Below are 17,328 nucleotides of genomic sequence, written 5' to 3'. Positions count from 1 at the left end.
CCAGCTGCCTAGTGTGTGCATGTGTGTGTTCGAGTTCCTGTTTCTTAATACTCGGGACATGGATTTCCCTGGTAGTCCAGTGGTTATGAATCGACTTCCTAATGACCCCTCGCACCACAGATACTGAAGCCCGCACACCTAGAAGCTGTGCTCCACAGCAGGAGAAGTCACCACAGTGAGAAGCCCATGCAGAAGACCCAGTGCAGCCATCGGTGAATGGACAAATATTTTTTAAAAGATGAAGCATAAAAAAATAATAAATAAAAAACTTTAGACATAGGCAATGCAGAAAAATAATCCGATAAACACACGTGAACTCCTGCCAAGTTTTATAAAACTTGACAAATATAGTTGAAATCCCCTTAGCCTCTCACTCAGGACATCACCATCCTGAACCTGGGGTTTCTCACCCAAACCTTTCTGTTTTTACTACATGTATGTGTAAACCTCGTAGAGTAGTTTGTGTTTTTAATTTCAAATTGTATCACATTATTTTTGCTCCACGTTAAAATTTTGAGCTTCCTTGATGCAGATTTATGTAGCTCTAGTTCCTTTACTTTTTGCTGCTGTGTTATTTTCCATTGCATGAATATGCCACAATCACATTCCCCTATTGACATATGTTTAAATATTTCTCTCTTTTTTTGTGTGTTGGAGGAACTGCTGCTGTGAATGTTCTCAGGCAAGGCCTCCTGGAGCTTGAATTTTATTCTTGAGAAGGAAGGGTGGAAACTGTTTCTCTAACATACACCCAAAGAAATACCCCCATCACTGGAAGAGACAGGGCAATGCCCAAGCATTCACCTGTGCTCCAGGTGGCGAGCAGGGACAAGGGATCTTCAGAGTCCTATCATCTTAGGGCCTCCTTGTGGCTGCTGCCACCCTGCCTTCATGAGGAAGAGGCTCAGACATCAAGCCAGGGGAAGGGCCTGAATTTTCAGGTCAGTAGGAAATCAGGCAGGTTATGTGGAATTAAAACCAAAGGCTCTGAAAAAGGATGCTGCTGCTTAATCACTTGGTCGTGTCCGACTCTCTGTGGCCCCATACACTGTAGCCTGCCAGGCTCCTCTGACCATGGAATTTTCCAGGCAAGAATACTAAAGCAGATTGCCATTTTCTACTCCAGAGGATCTTCCTGGCCCAGGGATCGAATCCACCTCTCTTGCATCTCTGGCGTTGGCAGGCATATTCTTTACCACTAGCGCCTCCTGGGAAGCCCTCTTAAAAAGGATAAATGAGCCATAAAGAAAGGCTTCACTTTCCAAGTCTGTACATGTAATTCCTTATTTTATATTATATATATTTGTTATATTTTAATGGCAGCCAGGATTTTTATTTCCATATTAAAAGGAAAAGTGGCTCTTATCCCATGTAGCCAAATATTGTGTAGACTGTGTTTGACAGGTAACTGTGAATATGGCCCCTGATATGCTCAGTCACTCAGTCCTGTCTGACTCTTTGCAACCCCATGGATTGTAGCCTCCAAGTCTCCTCTGTCTATGGAATTTTCCAGTCAAGAATACTGGAGTGGGTTGCCATTTCTTTCTCCAGGGAATCTTTTCAACCCAGGGATCAAACCCAAATGGCCTCTGAAGCCCAAAACTAAGATTTGAGAATCTGGAATTACCAAAAATAGAAATGGAAGAGGCAAGAAGAGAGTTTAGGGATGATTTTATATGGGCTTTCCACTGAACCACCTTAAATAACAAACTCTGCTCCAGCCTATGAAATGACTCAAGTCTAGAGCACTGCATTTAGGAGCTGGGCAACCCAGCTGGTCTCTGTCACTGCCCCCTTCATGGCTCTGGGTAAGTCACTTGCCTCTGGGCTTATGCCCACGTCTATAAGACAAATTCGGACAAAATGGTCACTCTTCAAAATTTAATGTTTTATGATTTGGTAATTGAGACCTCATGTGTATCCTTGGCCCCCAATCTCATGTGTAAAATGAACTGAACCCACGTGCATGGATACCTGCCTTCCCTGCCCTGGGCCAGGTTTCCTGACAGCCGCTTGCTCTTCCAGACAGTATGTGACGTTACCTGAGGCTCTGAGTCATACTCTTCTCATGTGCTTAATTGCTAATGGAGCCAGTGGTGATTTTTCCACACAAGAGTTTCTGTTTCTTAGAGTCAACTAGAAGCAACACCATTTCAAGAGCTCAGAACCCTAGCATCTGTTCTCTCTACCACCCTGGGCAGATGCCTGGCAAGGGTAGAGACATAAGATGTGGCTGTGGATGGATTTAGGGGGTGGGGCTTTTCTTGGTACCAGCCTTGGAGAACTGCCCTCTGCACCCATCCCTCATCTCCTAAAGAGCAGCCAGCACAGTTAGTCCCTGGCAGGGCCCTCAGCATCATCCTGAAGCCAGAGATGGAGACAGGTGCCTACCTGGGAGGAGGTGGGAAGAAGCCAGACTTAGGACTGGAAGTGAGACATTGCCATAGAAAGCAGTCTAGTAGTGGCTTGTCCTCAACCGGGTGACGTCTCTTCCCAAAGCAGACTAGGCTGGAACCTGGCTTCCCATCCCAGTTTCCCAATGTTCTTCCTTGGTGTCTCAGGACAAGTGGATGATGGCAGAAATCCTGTTTTAGGAACGCAGGGATTCAAACCAGGAACAAGCCAGGAGAAACCTGATTTTCCCACCAAAAACAAACCAACCCTCTTTGTGGTCTCTTTGCCCTCAAGTGTCAGGTGAATTGAGCTGTCGACCAGAAGAGGGTGCCCTGAAGTTCTCTCTCCAGACTGAGAAGGAAAAGAGGGTTGAGGCAGAGGTTGCCACTCCGGCTGTGAGATAGGTATTGGTGGCTCTGTATTAAAAAGTAACAGGCAATCCCTCAGCCAGGCTAGCCCCTGGAATTCTAGGTGAAAAAAAGGGAAACCTAGGCTTCCTAGCATCTACTTCATCCTGATGTGAAAGGTAACAGTAATGATGATAATGACCCTGGTCATCATGTTGTAAGTCTCTGCTCTGTGCTGAGCCCTGAAGGTGCAGACTCAGAGAAGTGACTTGTCCAAAGTCTCGCAGCTTGTAAGAGGCAGAGGGGGAAATTTGAAGCTGGTACCACTCAAAACTATGACAATCTTAGACAGCATATTAAAAAGCAGAGACATCACTTTGCCGACAAAGTTCCATATAGTCAAAGCTATAGTTTTTTCAGTAGTCAGGTATGGATGTGACAGTTGGACCATAACAAAGGCTGAGGGCTAAAGAACTGAAGCTTTTGAATTATGGTGTTGATGACCCTTGAGAGTCCCTTGGACTGCAAGGAGATCAAACCAGTCAATCAATCCTAAAGGAAATCAACCCTGAATATTCATTGGAAGGACTGATGCTGAAGTTGAAGCTCCAATCTTTTAGCCATCTGATGTGAAGAGCCAGCTCATTGCAAGAGACCTTGACACTGGAAAAGATTGAGGGCAAGAAGAGAAGGGGGCAACAGAGGATAAGATTGTTGGGTAGCATCACCGACTCAATGGACATGAATTTGAACAAACTCTGGGAGACTGCAAAGGACAGGGAAGCCTGGTGTGCTTCAGTCCAAGGGGTCACAAAGAATCAGACATGACTTAGCAGCTGAACAACACCACCGCTCTAACCCTAAAGTCCAGGCTGTGGTTTAGAGCCTGTGACCAGAGTCTTTACTGGAAAAGTCACAGATGCATAGGCAGTCATTTAAAAAGGCCATCTGAAACCACGAACTCAGACAGTTGCCATGCTGGAGGGAGCTGGAAAGATTCTCTTCCCTAAGAGGACCCGGGAGCACCTGTCCGAGGGGCGTGGGACATTGTCCAAAGGACAAGTGCAAGTGGAAGAGAACTCAAGTAAGTGCTTCAGGCACCACCTCAGCTCTGTAGAGAAAGGGCTGGGTTGGGGCCAGATGTTGCCAGGGGCCAGGTGCAGGGGTCCCCTAGTCAAGTGAGGAAACTGGGACAGAGACAGGCAAAGTGGAAGCTTCTGAGGTCTCTACTGTGACCAACACAGCATTGCTGGGACAGCACTTTCATCAGGCGAGTGAAATTTACACTCATTCATTCATCCCTTCAATAAACACGGATTCAATTCAGTTCAGTCGCTCAGTCGTGTCCAACTCTTGACGACCCCATGGACTGTAGCACGCCAGGCTTCCCTGTCCATCCCGGAGCTTGCTCAAACTCATGTCCATTGAGTCCGTGATGCCATCCAACCATCTCATCCTCTGTCATCCCCTTCTCCTCCTGCCTTCAATCTTTCCCAGCATCAGGGTCTTTCCCAATAAGTCAGTTCTTCGCGTCAGGTAGCCAAAGTATTGGAGCTTCTGAACACTGATTAGGTGCCTATTATGTGAGAATGTGACAGCAACCGCACACAGTGGTATTAAAAAGTCTCTACTTTTCTACTGTGGACTTCATGGTCTAAAGGAGGAAGACCAGACACAGAATACACACACGCACACACACATGTCAGTTACATAGTTGAAAACTGGAGATAAGAGCTGTGAATGAAAATATCAGGAGGAAAGACGAATAATGCCTCAAGGTGGCTATTTAGAGGGTGTGGTCAGGAAAGAGCCCCTGAAAAAGAGACATTTTATCTGACACTTAAAAGACGAAAAGAGCTCAGCCAGGCAACCGTCCTGGGGAAAACCATCTCAGGCAGGGGGCACAGTGAGCTGGGAGGTCCTGCAATGGCAGGGAGCCCCGTGAGCTTGGGGCAACAGACAGGAGGCCAGGGAGCACGGGCAGAGAAGGAACCAGGAGGCTGGGAGGCTCAGGGCTGGACCATGCAGACTGATGGGTTGTGATCAGGACTTTGGGATGGGAGCGATGGGAAACCTTTAGAGGCTCCTGAACCAGGAAGACACCACAACTGGATCTGTGTTTTCAAAGGGTCACTGTTGAAACTGTCACGCAGCAATGGGTCTTCAGGCCAGTTCCCTAAGTCTTCTCTCTGGGGTGAACTCAACTTGTCTTTTGAACCTTGGAGAGGGAAGCTGGGGGCAGCTGTGGAGAGGGAGGAGAGGAAGTGAACTGGGCCTCCCCCCTTGCCACATCCTCCAGGCCTTGCTTTGGGGAGTCCCAGCTGAGGGCCAATGGAAGATTTATCTTTCCCTTGCCTCCCAGCTGCAAATGTAGGTCAGATCCAATGGCCAGCGGTGGGGCGGGGCCGACCCCAGTTCACCTGGGCTGATGAGACGTGGACAGCTGTACCTGTTTGCTCTTTCTGCCCTCTGCCCTGGGAAAAGAAGAGAACCGAACGTCCGCGGAGACTGGAATGGCCTTCACGACAGGAAGCTCTGAGTCACCGAGGGGCTGGGGGGGACACAGGCTGGAGGGACGATGGCAGGCACTGAGCAGGTAGAGGTTCAGAAGAGAGGAGAGGGATGGCCCGTGACCAGAGGCTGGGCTGGAGCGGGCAGGAGCTGAGAGGAGGGCTCAGCACCTGGGAGGAAGCACGACAGACAGTTTTCTACGTCTTTCTGCAATGTATGCCCGTCTTCTTTCTAAGACATTTGGGCCAACATCACTTATCACCCATCCCCGTACCAGTGCCATTAGCAAAGTGTTGGGAAGGACCCTCCCTGGGGGCGGAGTTTGCCAGTGGAGAATCATGCAGGTAGTTGGATGGAGAATTAGAACACTATTCATCCAAGATCCCCTGCAGGAGGGCATGGCAACCCACTCCAGTATTCTTGCCTGGAGAATCCCACGGACAGAGGAGTTTGGCAGGCTGCAGCCGTCCATAGTGTCACACAGAGTCAGACACGACTGAAGCGCCTTTGCCTGCCTGCCTGCCTGTCTCATCTGCAATACTTTTGAGAATTTTGTGGGGTAAATGTGTGTGGGGGCGAGAGATTTATTTTAAACGGTTTTGGTGACACCTCTTTTTGGCCAGACGGGTGGGTGAGGTGTGTAGGTTACCAGCTGGAAGTGGCCTTGAATAGTGGAAAAGTAAGAACACCAGGAATAGGACTTAGAAGGCCTCTCCCAGTTGCTTCTGTCCAGGGAGCAGGCAGGCAATCTCACCTGACACCCAAGCATGGGACTTATTCTGAATCACCCTGGGCACGGGCTGGGAGAAAGACAAGAAGGCAGAGATCCAACCTCAGTGAATAAATTTAAATGCTTTTATTAACAATCTTCTTACATTACAAGGATAATATGACAAAAGGAAAGTTTCTGCGTACATATTATGATAAACCAACATAGCTCTATTTGTATCCAGTGTTCTAGGTCCCGTCACACAGGTACTATAAAGCGTAGTCTGCAAAATAATAACATCGAGGGTTTGTTTTTTTTTTAAGAAAGAAAGTATTAACATATTAATATGTATGTGATAATAGACTCCTAGGTATTTCCCCCCATCCCCACTTTATTTTCCTCTGTGATTGAAATGAAACGGTTCAGCAGCGTGGGGGTGGAGAGGAGGAGAGAGACAACGGGGCTGAAAAAGACGGAATCAGACTGCTGGCTCTTCCAGAGAGACAAAAGTGAAGAAACTGAGGGTGCCCCGAGGGCAGCCTGGCCCTTGTCTTTTGGGGAGCAGTGTAGTGACCGGCCGTCCTCCTCTGGATGGAGGGCCCGGCGCCCTTGATGCCCCGAGGATGCTCTCTCTCTGAGGTACAGTGCATTGTGGGATTGCTACCCGAGGATGCCCATCCCCTGGCCACGGGTCTGACCCCCTGCAGCAGGAGGAAGGCTCTGGCCGGGCCTGGTCTCTCTTGAGCCAGGCACTGGAGGGTGTTCGGAGACCCGGTTGGCAGCTAGCGGTGGCTCAAGGAGACCAGGGTGGACGTGGAGTGGAGAAGAGGTGGGCATTGGCAGAACAGACACCCCCCGCCCCAGACTGTGGGTATGGGGGGGTGCTCTTCTGGAGACTGAGGTACGTTGGTAAATGGTATGGAAGTGTAGGACGGAGGTCAGAGGAGGCTGGGAGACGGGAGACGAGGCAAAAAGGCAGAGGCTGACTTAGAGGGCAGAGGGTGTGGCCACCCTCTATCTCCCATCCTCTGTGGCCCCATCGGCCCTTCCTCCTCTACCTCCCCGGCGGGGAAAGAACCTGGAAGTGAAACGGATTTCTGATCCCGTCAGGGCTGCACAGGCCCTTCGTCACGCGGCCGGTGGCTCCGGTGCCCCCTCGGGCCCCCAGACGTCCCGGCCATCCAGGAGCGGGGGCTGGGCCAAGCCGAGGGAGGCGCCCTCCCCGGCGGAAGTGGATGAGCTTGGATGAGCTTGGGGCGTCTGGCTCAGCCTCTGCCTCGAGTCACAGAATCAGAACAGTGTATGTGAACTAGACCTGCCTGTTAACGGCGGCGCAGGTGGGGCCAGGGGTCACTGGGCACGGGAGAGGGGTGGGGGGCGCTGTCCCGAGTGCAGCCAGGAGCAGCTGCTGTGCAAAGTGGGCTGGGCCAAAGCCCCGCTTCTGAACTTGCGTTGCCACTGAATTTATGAGTGTGCGGATATGTCTCTCTCACCCTTTCCCATTAGTTGACATCCCCCCTGCCCTGGCCGGAAAGCCTCTGGATGGTGGGCAGCGCTGACTGGTGATGCTGCCCTGGCAGGCGATGAAAGAGTGGGTGAGGGAGGCCAGGACGGCTGTACTTCAGAGGCTTGGCCTCCAGGGCGGGGGTGGGGGGCAGCAAGAAGCGTCTAAAGTGGGGAGGTGGGGCAGCGGCATCTCTCTTGGACCCGTCTCGGTCCAATTCGCAGCTCTCCTATCGCCACCAGTGCTGCCCGTTCCTGCGAGGGGGCGGCATCGGGGGAGATTGTGCAGTGTCCCTCTCCCAGGGGGTCAGAGGCCACACCCTACTGCCGGGCAGCAGGGACCACCCAAGCGGAGGCTTGTTGGGGGCCAAAGGGGACACTTTGGAGGGAGCCCAGCGGGTGAGGATCTCCTTTCGACCTCAGACTAAGCCTGCGTGCGGGAAAGGAGAGAAAAGTGCATGGGAGAGGGCCAGGGCCTGGCTACTCTCCTCTCCAACACTCCGGGTAGGAGGCCCCATTCCCAGCAAACCCCGCCTGCTCAGCTGCCCCGGGCGCCCCTGCAAAGGCTCCATGTCCTCCGTCTTCTCACAACACAGCGACAGCCTTTCCCGGTGCTCTCCCAGCTCTCTATAGACTCTATTTTTTATATCTATTTAAAACATAGAAATGTATAAATATATAGGATATTATTTATAGATATATAGACGTGATTTCATCTCTTACTCTGTGGGTATACGTACTGCATATGTCCATATATACAATATATATGCTGTAGCATTTGTATTCTACACTGCACGTACCCCTGCTTCCATGCACTCTCCTAGGGAGACTGGATTGCATAGGTATTTCCAGGGCGATACCACTTGAAGGGATGGGGTCGGGGTGGGGAGGGCCAGATGAAAGAGGAGGGCCGTACCATTTTTCCTCCCGAAAGGGCACTTTTTCTCCCTCTGGCTAACACACAAAGATCACCTCAAAGGTTTCTTAAAATATTACAGCTCCAGACACTCAGCTAAAGCACCTTGTCCACAGAGAGCAGAGAGAGGCCTTCCTCCAAGCAGGAGAAGGGCCCCTGCGGATCCCTGGACATAATCTTCCCTCCTCAAGACTGGAGGAGGAAGCCAGCCTAGAAGCCATGAGCCAGCACCGCCTCCCCCGGGGGAGGCTGGCGGTGGAAATGGGGCTGTCCCAAGCTCACCTGCCTTGTGAACACGCCTTTCTCATCTAAGGAGGTCTGACCTCCCTGCTTTGGCTGTCCCAGGCTGGCCTGCTGCTTGGAAGGGTGAGAGGGGATGAGGGCCTGAGCCTTCTGTCCAAACTGGATGTAGGGACCAAGAAAGAACATGAATTCTACTTGGAAATCAGACCGGAAGCCACAGCGAGCTCTGGATACAGAATTCCTGTTCCCACAGGTGAGAAAACAAAGGGGAAGGAAGTTGTTTAAGGGGAAGAAGTTGTTTCAACCCCCAAGCCGCTTTCTGACCCCATGAGGCTCCAAACAACAGCCAAAACAGCGCCCACTCCACAGCCTGGTCTACTTCAGCCTCTCAGATCATTTTCAGCACTCGACACACTTTGGCCTATTTTTTCCTTCTTGGCAACACTTCAAAACAAATGGAAAATATTTAAACATCACCTTAAATAATTACAAGGTCCTTTCTCCAAGTCAAAGGGGCAACATAAGCAAGTCAAGGAGAGGGGGCTCAGCAAGCCAACTCAACATGGAAACACTAAGCGGGGACCAGGGTGGAGACCTCCAACCGCCCTGGATTCAGGGCTCAGCACTGAATGCAACAAACCAGGGATCCAGGAGACAGAGCCTCCGCCCATCCTTCAGTGAGGATGAGGAAATGAGGGTCTGCCCAGCACTAGACGTGCCCAGCGGCCATCCAAGAAGAAACAAACAAACAAAGTAGCTGGTGTCGGGGGTGCTCAGACTGTAATACCCGCCCAGGCAGCTGAAACTTGGAAATTGGGAAGCGGCAAGAGTTGTAGACAGGGCTGGGCTGCCTCACATTTCACAGACAGATACAAGATGGCAATGGGTCTTTTTGTTTTTTCCCTCCATTGAGAAAAAGCAGACCATGTTTAATCACAAGGGTTTCTGGCTCCCAAGCTCTGTGATGTATCTGCTTGGCACCATCGGCCACAGACCTGATCTCATTTCCCACCCACTCCATGAACCGAAGAAAAACACTAATTGGTCAACCCAATGAGGACAAGCTTGACTCCAGAGACACGAACATTTTTTCTAAGTCAATGGTTGTCACTCGTAAGCCAGGGGTTGAATTTAAGGGCTCTGTCTCTTGTCTATCAGCATACAAGGATCACCTGGCCACAGCTTTTAATACTCATCAACGAGAGGTTAGACTGCCCAAGCATGTGGGCAGACCCCAAGAGTCCCCACACCCCAGGAGTCCTTCTCGAAGGCAGAGAGTGGAAACGCCTGGGGTGAAAACCACGGGTAATTGCACGCAGCATTCACAGGATAGAAACACTGGAACTTCTGAGGGTAAAGACTCTGTATCAATTGTAGTGGTGTGTCACCCAAATTGCTCCCTGTCCCCAGGCAAAGTGGCCTTCAGACTGCCATGAGCACCTGAAGTTTTCGAGATGCCTTCCCAAACTTCAGGAATCTCCAGAGAGCCCAACCTCTCCGAGGTGTGCAGCCTGGGTGGCCGGCTCCCACTCCTCTGAAATGGTAACGTAGACACTGGCATTGGCCCAAAGGATTCTTTCCCCTCTGGATAAAAATTTGACCTAATTTTGGCCATGGCCTCCTGAGAGCAAACGGTTGTGGCCCTGCCACAGTACTCAGGCGGCCATCAGAGAGTCTTTCCTCCTGGTTTTCAGATGAGTGGTGGTCTAGGGGATGACTCCCCGTCTCCTGATGTAGTGGGTGGGGAGGCACAGGGGTGGGCAGGGGGAGACGTAAGGCATCTGTTGGCTAGAAGAAAGGATCCCGACTGCTGTTTCTGATCCCTATGGAGGCCCACCTTGCCAGTCATCTCTGCTCCCCCTTGACCCATCTTGGTCCGTGTGATGTCCAGAGGGAGCTCTCCCACAGACCTGGTAGATTGGGTGCGTGGTGGAGAGGAAGTCGAGGAGGGAAAGGTGGACCCTTGTGCTTTGCACTTGACCACAGATACTGACCCTGATCGGACGAGGGGGATGGCAGGAGAAGACATCGGCTTAAAGTGACGTGCATGAGGTTGGGAATTTCAAAGCTGGAGAAAGGGCTTTGGGTCTTTCCTTGAAGGCTCCTGCTAACTCTCTCCTTGTTCAGAGGAGGGTGGGAAAGCGTGTGAGACTGGGGAGCGGGGGTGAGGGGTGAATGTCACCAGGCAGGGGTGCATTGATTTGTTGAAGAAGGCAGCATATGAGGCCTGGCAGTGGGATAGTCGGAGAAAACCAGTTGGTTTTGTTTTAACATGCTACATCACTGTTGAAAACAAAAAAAGTTTCAAAAATAATATATAATATATATAATATATTTATATAATGAAAAGCTATTGACTAGCAGCAATGATTCTAAAGTTATCATAGCACCAAGACCATGGGGGGAGGGGGAGGGGGTCTGTGGGGGGTGAAGGTCTGGCGGGACAAGGAAGAAGGGGTGACGTGTTCAGTGTCGCTGACAGTTCCCCTCCGGCTCTCATCGGTGGCATGAGGCCTCAGAGACAAGATAAACCAAGAAGGGAGGGAGCCACCACAGTTTTCTAACGTCTGAGCCGAGCAGGCTGGGGACACCGAGGCCTTGCCTGTGGCCAGATCATCCCGTCCTTTGCCCACCCTCTGCCAAATGAGAGGGGTGGCTCCTATAGACAGACTATAGACAATGCAGGTCTTCCTCCCTTCCCCCAAATATAACCTGCATCCACAGCGCAGGACCTCTGCAGATCAGATATGCATACTTCAGATGTGGAAACACGGACAGAAGTTTTTAACAGCTCACGCACATTTGTTTAAAAAAAACTCCCTTGCGAGGTATACTGGTAATTAAATGAACAAAAGAGCATTGATCAAGACTCCTCTAGATGAAACCACTACTTGCCTCAGGGAGTAGGCAAGTGGCTATTTCTAAAGCTTATATCTCAGCTGTGTGTGTGTGTGTGTGTGTGTGTGTGTGTGTGTGTGTAGGCTGATGCCTTGAGAGTCCTGTCTGACTTCTCGTTTATTCCTTTCTTTGAGGACATCTCTACCCTGTTCAAAAAAGGAAGCGTTTGCAGGCATAGACGCATTCCCCACTTTTCCACTACCTCCCTGCCAGGCTTCAGGGCTTGTCATCAGCCTTATTGCAAAAGAAGAACCCAATCTCTAGAGACTCTCACAGAGTTATGCATAACCCAGGGCACAACTTGCATTGACATCTCCTGCCACTGAACTCTAGCAGGCATTTCTCAATTATTAAAGGAAAAAATAATATACCCTCAAACACATTATACGATTATAAAGACAGAGTATAAATAATTCATGTAAATTGAATACACACTTTTCATTTTATGTGTTTTTAGCCAAAAATCGTTGCCCTACTGGGGTCTGGACTTCTTGGCTCTGCATTTCCCCCACATTCCCTGGATCTGAATGGAATTCTGTTATGGTCTCCCACACCAGGTAAAAAACAGGAATGCAAAGGGCTCACGTCCTCCCTTTGCCCCAGGATTTCAAGCTCCGTTGTGAGGCAGTTTTGCCTTCGATACAACAGGTAAAATGTTTAGCATCAGGGGACTGGAAGGAGGGACTCAACAGCCCAGGGACGGGAGAGGTGACACAGGTGGGGACTGGCAGGTGTCACAGTCTGACCGACACTTCTGATTCAGAGACAGTGAAGGAACGCTCATCAGGGAATGAATGAAAACCTCTCAAGCCGGGTGGGAGGGGGAAAAGGTCGAACACCCTGATCCGGATACACAGCTCACCCTATCCAAAGATCAGAGGTCTGATTCTGCCGGACCAGCGTGTCAGCCAAGAGGCCAAGAGATCCCCCTCGTAAAACCAAACAAGAAAAAATAAAAAAGGCAAGAACATACACCCAAACCCAAACCCCTCAACCCCCAAACAAGAACATAAACAAAATGAGCTACCTAAAGGCGATGACAGACCCGTCATTTTAGCTTATGCGAGTTGGTTGACAGTCAGGTGGGAGCCCGTGTAGCCCCAGCACATGCTTCTGTGAGTGAAAATGAGTTTCCACGTGTGTTACAGCTGCCAAATTTTGTAGACAAGAGTCAGTTTCCGACATTATTCCAATCTGAAAACTCCCAGTAGCTTCTGGTGGATGTGTCACCTTGGTTTTTAAAATTTTTTTTTCAGTGTGGGTTTTATAGATATATATAATATAATATATATTTATATAATATATCAAAGCTTATGAGTATAGATTAAAAAAATATTCAACAGCTTAGTGAACTCTGCAACGCCAGCTTCCTAAATATCCGGATAAAACTCTGACCCGTGGTCCACAGTCTGCAGCACCGGCTTCTGCTCCAGGGCAGACATCCTGCTGAGGACCTCGGCGGACAGCGCGTAGCTGTTGCCAGACTTCTCCTCAAACCAGCTGTCCAGGGCTCGCTTGGCATCGAAGTTGGCGATGGGAGGGCCGTTGACAGCAATGGTCAACAGGTCGCTGAGCTGCTCCAGAGTCAGGCGGGAGCGGTGGTTTTTGCGAACTCGCTGCAGGGCGTTTCGGCCTTTCTCGCAGCAAGCGGTGGAGGTGGGGAGGACTTTGAGGACCTGGATGATCTTGTTCAAGAGCGGAAACCGCTGCTTGTACTTGCAAATGTGGCCGATCAGGTCTTTGAAGCCGTTTTTGGTATAGTAATCAGCCTTGAGTTCCCGCCACTCCATCAGCAGACTCCCCCGGGGGTCCAGCCCTTCCCTGCAGACATCCCGGGAGAAGGTGGGGATGGCCTCCAGGTGATCAAATATCTGAACCATGTCCTCCTTGCCGTAGCTCAGGAGCTCGTCGCTGCTCCGGGGCCAGGCGGCCAGGTCGAACACCTGGCAGGCCTTCACAAAGATCCGGCTGCGGGAATCAAACCTCTGAGCTAGGATCACCTGGGTCTTCTGGCAGATCTTCTCGCGGATGGACTGGAACTTGGCTTCAGCCACCCTGAGGTTCTTCATGGCGATCCCGTTGAAGCTCTCTCGAAAGTTCTCCTCGAACTCCTGCAGGTATTCCCCGGGGGAGTCGGCCAGCCGGCTGATCTCCTGGATGGCCTCCTCGATCTTGTCGTCCACCTGGGAGACCAGGAGGTACTCGCCCTGGAAGACGTAGGCCAGGCGCGAGAGCACAGCGATCACGTCCAGGAGGAAGTAGATGAGCTTGATGGACTGGTAGTCCATGAGGAACTGCAGCAGAGCCAGGGCGATGGCCGAGGCGTCTGCCCGCTGGGTCTGGCTGCTGACGTCCTTGAGGTGGGCGACCACCTCCAGGTAGTCCTTGATGAGGGCGTTGAGGACGTTCTGCTCGCCAATGATCCACCGCACGGCCCGGATGTCCCCCAGGAACTCGGTCTCCTCGCACAGCGTAGACGCCGTGGACCGCAGCTCGCACATGAGGCGCGGAGAATAGCGGTAGAAACTGAGCAACTGCTTCAGGTTGTTCTCCAGCTCCTCCAGGCAGGGGAGCTCCTTCCCGCTGATGGCGTCCAAGATCTCTAGGTGGGGCCGGTGTACCATGAAGGGCAGGCACAGCAGCCAGGGCAGCGTCTTGCGGATCGTCATGAACATGCTGGCCCGTAGGCTGGCTGTGACGTTGGCCCCGTCTATGCCCAAGCCCACGGTGGGCTTCTCGTCCTGCAAGCGGATGCCCAAGGCGGAAAAGGCCCGGTCCAGCGCCTGCAGATAGCTCTCTGTGCTGGAGAACCCCAGCTCCTGCAGGGACAGGAACTCCGTGGCCGGGGGCCCATCGCTGCTGGTGTACTGGACATAGACCGCCACCGTGTCAGCCAGCAGGTCATCGCTCTGCCCGTCCAAGATGATGCTGAGGCATGGCGACTGGCGGATGCGCTCCACGAGGTCTTCGCGCAGCGCCCGGGCGATGTGATGGATGAGGATCTGGCAGTCTCCCTCGTTCATGTACTGGTCCACCACCTTGAGCTCGCATTTCCGCAGCAGCTCTGCCAGCGGCCGGAAGTCCAGGTAGGGCCGGCCCTCCAGGGCCAGGTGGTAGGCGGTGTTGAAGAGCAGGGTCATGTTGCGACACATCTCCTCCGTCTTCTCGGGGTGCATGCGGAGCTTGTAGAGCTGCAGGCACTTCTTGTGCAGGTTGCTCTGGCTGTGCAGCTTGATGGTGTGGATCTTGAACTGCTTGGAGCCGATGATGAAGGCGGAGGTGCGCGAGGACTGCACCGTGTACTGGCGGCAGACGTGGCACCACATCTCGTTGAGGGTCGGGGAGTACCGCAGGAACCAGAACTTCTTCAGCCACTCCTGCTTGAAGCGCCGAATCCGGCGCCCGGTGGCCGAGGACATCTTGGAGGGCTCGTCGGTGGCCGTCATAATATCGTTGGAGACGGACTCGTCTGCGGAATCGACCTCCTGGTCGTCGTCCTCCATGATGGCCGGGCCGGAGACCATGCTCTCTGAGGCTGGAAGACAAATGGGAAAGGAACCCGTTACATCTGCTGGGAAGAGAAAACAAACACACACGTAGATGTTTCCAAAATGAAGGAAATAAGGTCCAGAAGGCAGGTGTCATATTCTGTGAAACAGACTGAATTCCAGCCTGGAACTCATTTATAAGCATCCTTGTCATCCATGCACGTCTCGTCCTCTTTATGGATTAGCCCCAGTGGCCACCACCACGCTCCAGGCTGCCTGCCCTCACCCTCCACGAGCATGCGCTCAGGGAACTTTAATGTTCTGTATCCACCAAAGAGGAAAACTAGGAGAGCCGAGCCCGTGGAGGAATAGAGCACATCCCAGGTTTCACAGCGGGACCATGAGGACATGGGACTTGTTTGTCCCACCGCTAAGGTGCCCTCAAATGAAGGCAGCTGGGGCCCCAAGCGAGTTGGGGATCAGAATGCAGTTAAGACACAGGCTTGGAAGAGCTGCAACACCTGAGCTAAGGGGTGTGGTTAAAAAGGAAGTGCTGTGTAAATCTCTAATTCAGCTGTGTAGTGAGAGGCTTTCCTCGTGGTTGGGCAGCCGTAAAAGATCCAGGAGCGAAGAGAAATGGGCAAGGGGAGGTCACTGCCCTGCATCCCATCAGGAAGGCCGGGGGCTCTCCCCCATGGGACAACCTGCCTGGGACTGGGAGAGAAGAGAAAGATTGAGTTTAGAAGTCGGGCTTTGGGGTAAGACACCGGAGAAAGGCAACGGGTCAAGAACACAGCACACACCCCCTCCTGCAGCGGAATTTCCTTTATTGACGAGGAGGATACAAGGGCAAGACACGAAGCCCCCACGGGAGCTGCAGGGCGGCCTGTCGGAGGCAGCTGAGGGCGTGGACTGCGACCGGTGCCCACCTCTGAGTTCCCAGGCCTCTCCCTGAGGGGGGCACCCCCAGGGAGCGCCTGGCCCCCCTCCACACTGTCCACCGCACGTTCCTCCCTCGGACAACAATTTCACCCACACCAACTTACCTGCGGGGTCTGAGAACTCGGGGAGCTCCAGGACCTGCGCTGGCAAGGTGGGGGGCTCAGGAAGCGTGCCAGACTTAAGCATGTCTAGTTCGGCCTGGAGTTCCCGGACCTTCTTCTTTAGGCGAATACAGTTAGGGCAAAAGGAGGTGGTGGGCAGCTCGGGAGGGTCGGACGCAAGGGAGGCCTCAGCGGGACTGTCGGCCTTGAACGACGAAGGCTCCTCCTCTTCGTCCTCCAGGGGGCCTGCCTCCTTGGAAGCCCCTTGGGGCACCTTCCAGTCCCCGTCCCCCTGGGTCCGACTGGCATTCTGCATGCCGTGCGACATCGTCATTGCACACTGACCGTAGGCGTCATTCTGGCGCTTGGGGACCTTCCTGATGACCAGGGAAGTGCTCAGTGCGAGCTGGTGGGCTTCTACCTTTGCGGATTCCAGTGAGGCCTCTAGCACATCCTTGAAAATGAGGTCAATCTTCTTCTTCTTGGCCTGGGGGTGCACGTCCCCCTCGTCAAAGCCACGCTTGTAGGGACTTTTGCCCTGTCTCAACACAGGGAGCTGAAGGGGACCCCTCAGGTCTTCTGGGTTATCCAGAGCCTGCTCAGACTTCTCCTTCTGCAACCTCTTCTCTCCTAGGAAGGAAAACCAGGGTGTGAGGAAGTGGGGAAAAGCCCCGAAGAGGAGAAACCAACAGAAAACAAAGTGCTCCTGTCAGGAAGTCGCTTGACGCATCCCTCTGGGCCCGGCCTTGTGCAGCAGGTGTGGCAAAACTGGGGCAGATTACTCAGTGAAGAATCGGGCTAACCTAACATATGGGTGGGGACTTCACCAAGGTCTTTGACATCATTTACGTGATAGAAAGAAACAGAAATGGATCACAGGGTCTGGAGTCAAAGGACCCCAAAAAGTGGTGAGAACTCCTTTTAAAGAGGCAGTTTCAATGTAGCCTTATGTATCAAAAAGTGAAAGTGAAAGTCGCTCAGTTATGTCTGACTCTCTGCGACCCCACGGACTATAGAGTCCACGGGATTCTCCAGGCAAGAATACTGGAGTGAGTAAGCCGGTCCCTTCTCCAGGGGATCTTCCCAACCCAGAGATCAAACCCAGGTATGTTTATAAGTTGAGCAAATGCTGTAGGCGTGGGGATTTGGCAGTTAAGGAACTCGCCATCCTGTCATCCTAAAAGATGACGTCCCACGTGATAAGCTGAGTGGGTGGTAACGTAGCTCAGCGAAGTGCATAAGGAGCTCTCGTGCCTCCAGGCTTCCCCTCGTCTTA

At 52.1% G+C, this 17,328-nt stretch overlaps 1 protein-coding gene across 7 annotated transcripts in view; it reads right to left on the bottom strand.

The window, feature by feature from the left end:
* Positions 1-6,093: 6,093 nt before the first annotated feature.
* The window catches only part of PRDM11 (PR/SET domain 11), a 95,928-nt gene continuing 84,693 nt past the window's right edge, over positions 6,094-17,328 (bottom strand). For 6 of the 7 annotated variants that reach the window (XM_061381229.1, XM_061381230.1, XM_061381227.1 and 3 more), the window contains 2 exons: positions 16,056-16,682; positions 6,094-15,056 (listed from right to left, as the gene is read on the bottom strand). In XM_061381229.1, the coding sequence (XP_061237213.1) occupies positions 12,892-15,056; positions 16,056-16,682 (2,792 nt within the window). In that variant the 3' untranslated portion in view covers positions 6,094-12,891. The remainder of the gene's footprint in view (positions 15,057-16,055; positions 16,683-17,328) is intronic. The other variant, XM_061381228.1, reaches the window with a different exon arrangement.

Source organism: Bos javanicus, chromosome 15 (genome assembly GCF_032452875.1).
Source record: "Bos javanicus breed banteng chromosome 15, ARS-OSU_banteng_1.0, whole genome shotgun sequence".
In the NCBI taxonomy this organism is placed as follows: domain Eukaryota; kingdom Metazoa; phylum Chordata; class Mammalia; order Artiodactyla; family Bovidae; genus Bos; species Bos javanicus.
The sequence above is the reverse complement of the archived record's forward strand: the minus strand, read 5'-3'. Positions and strand labels throughout refer to the sequence as shown.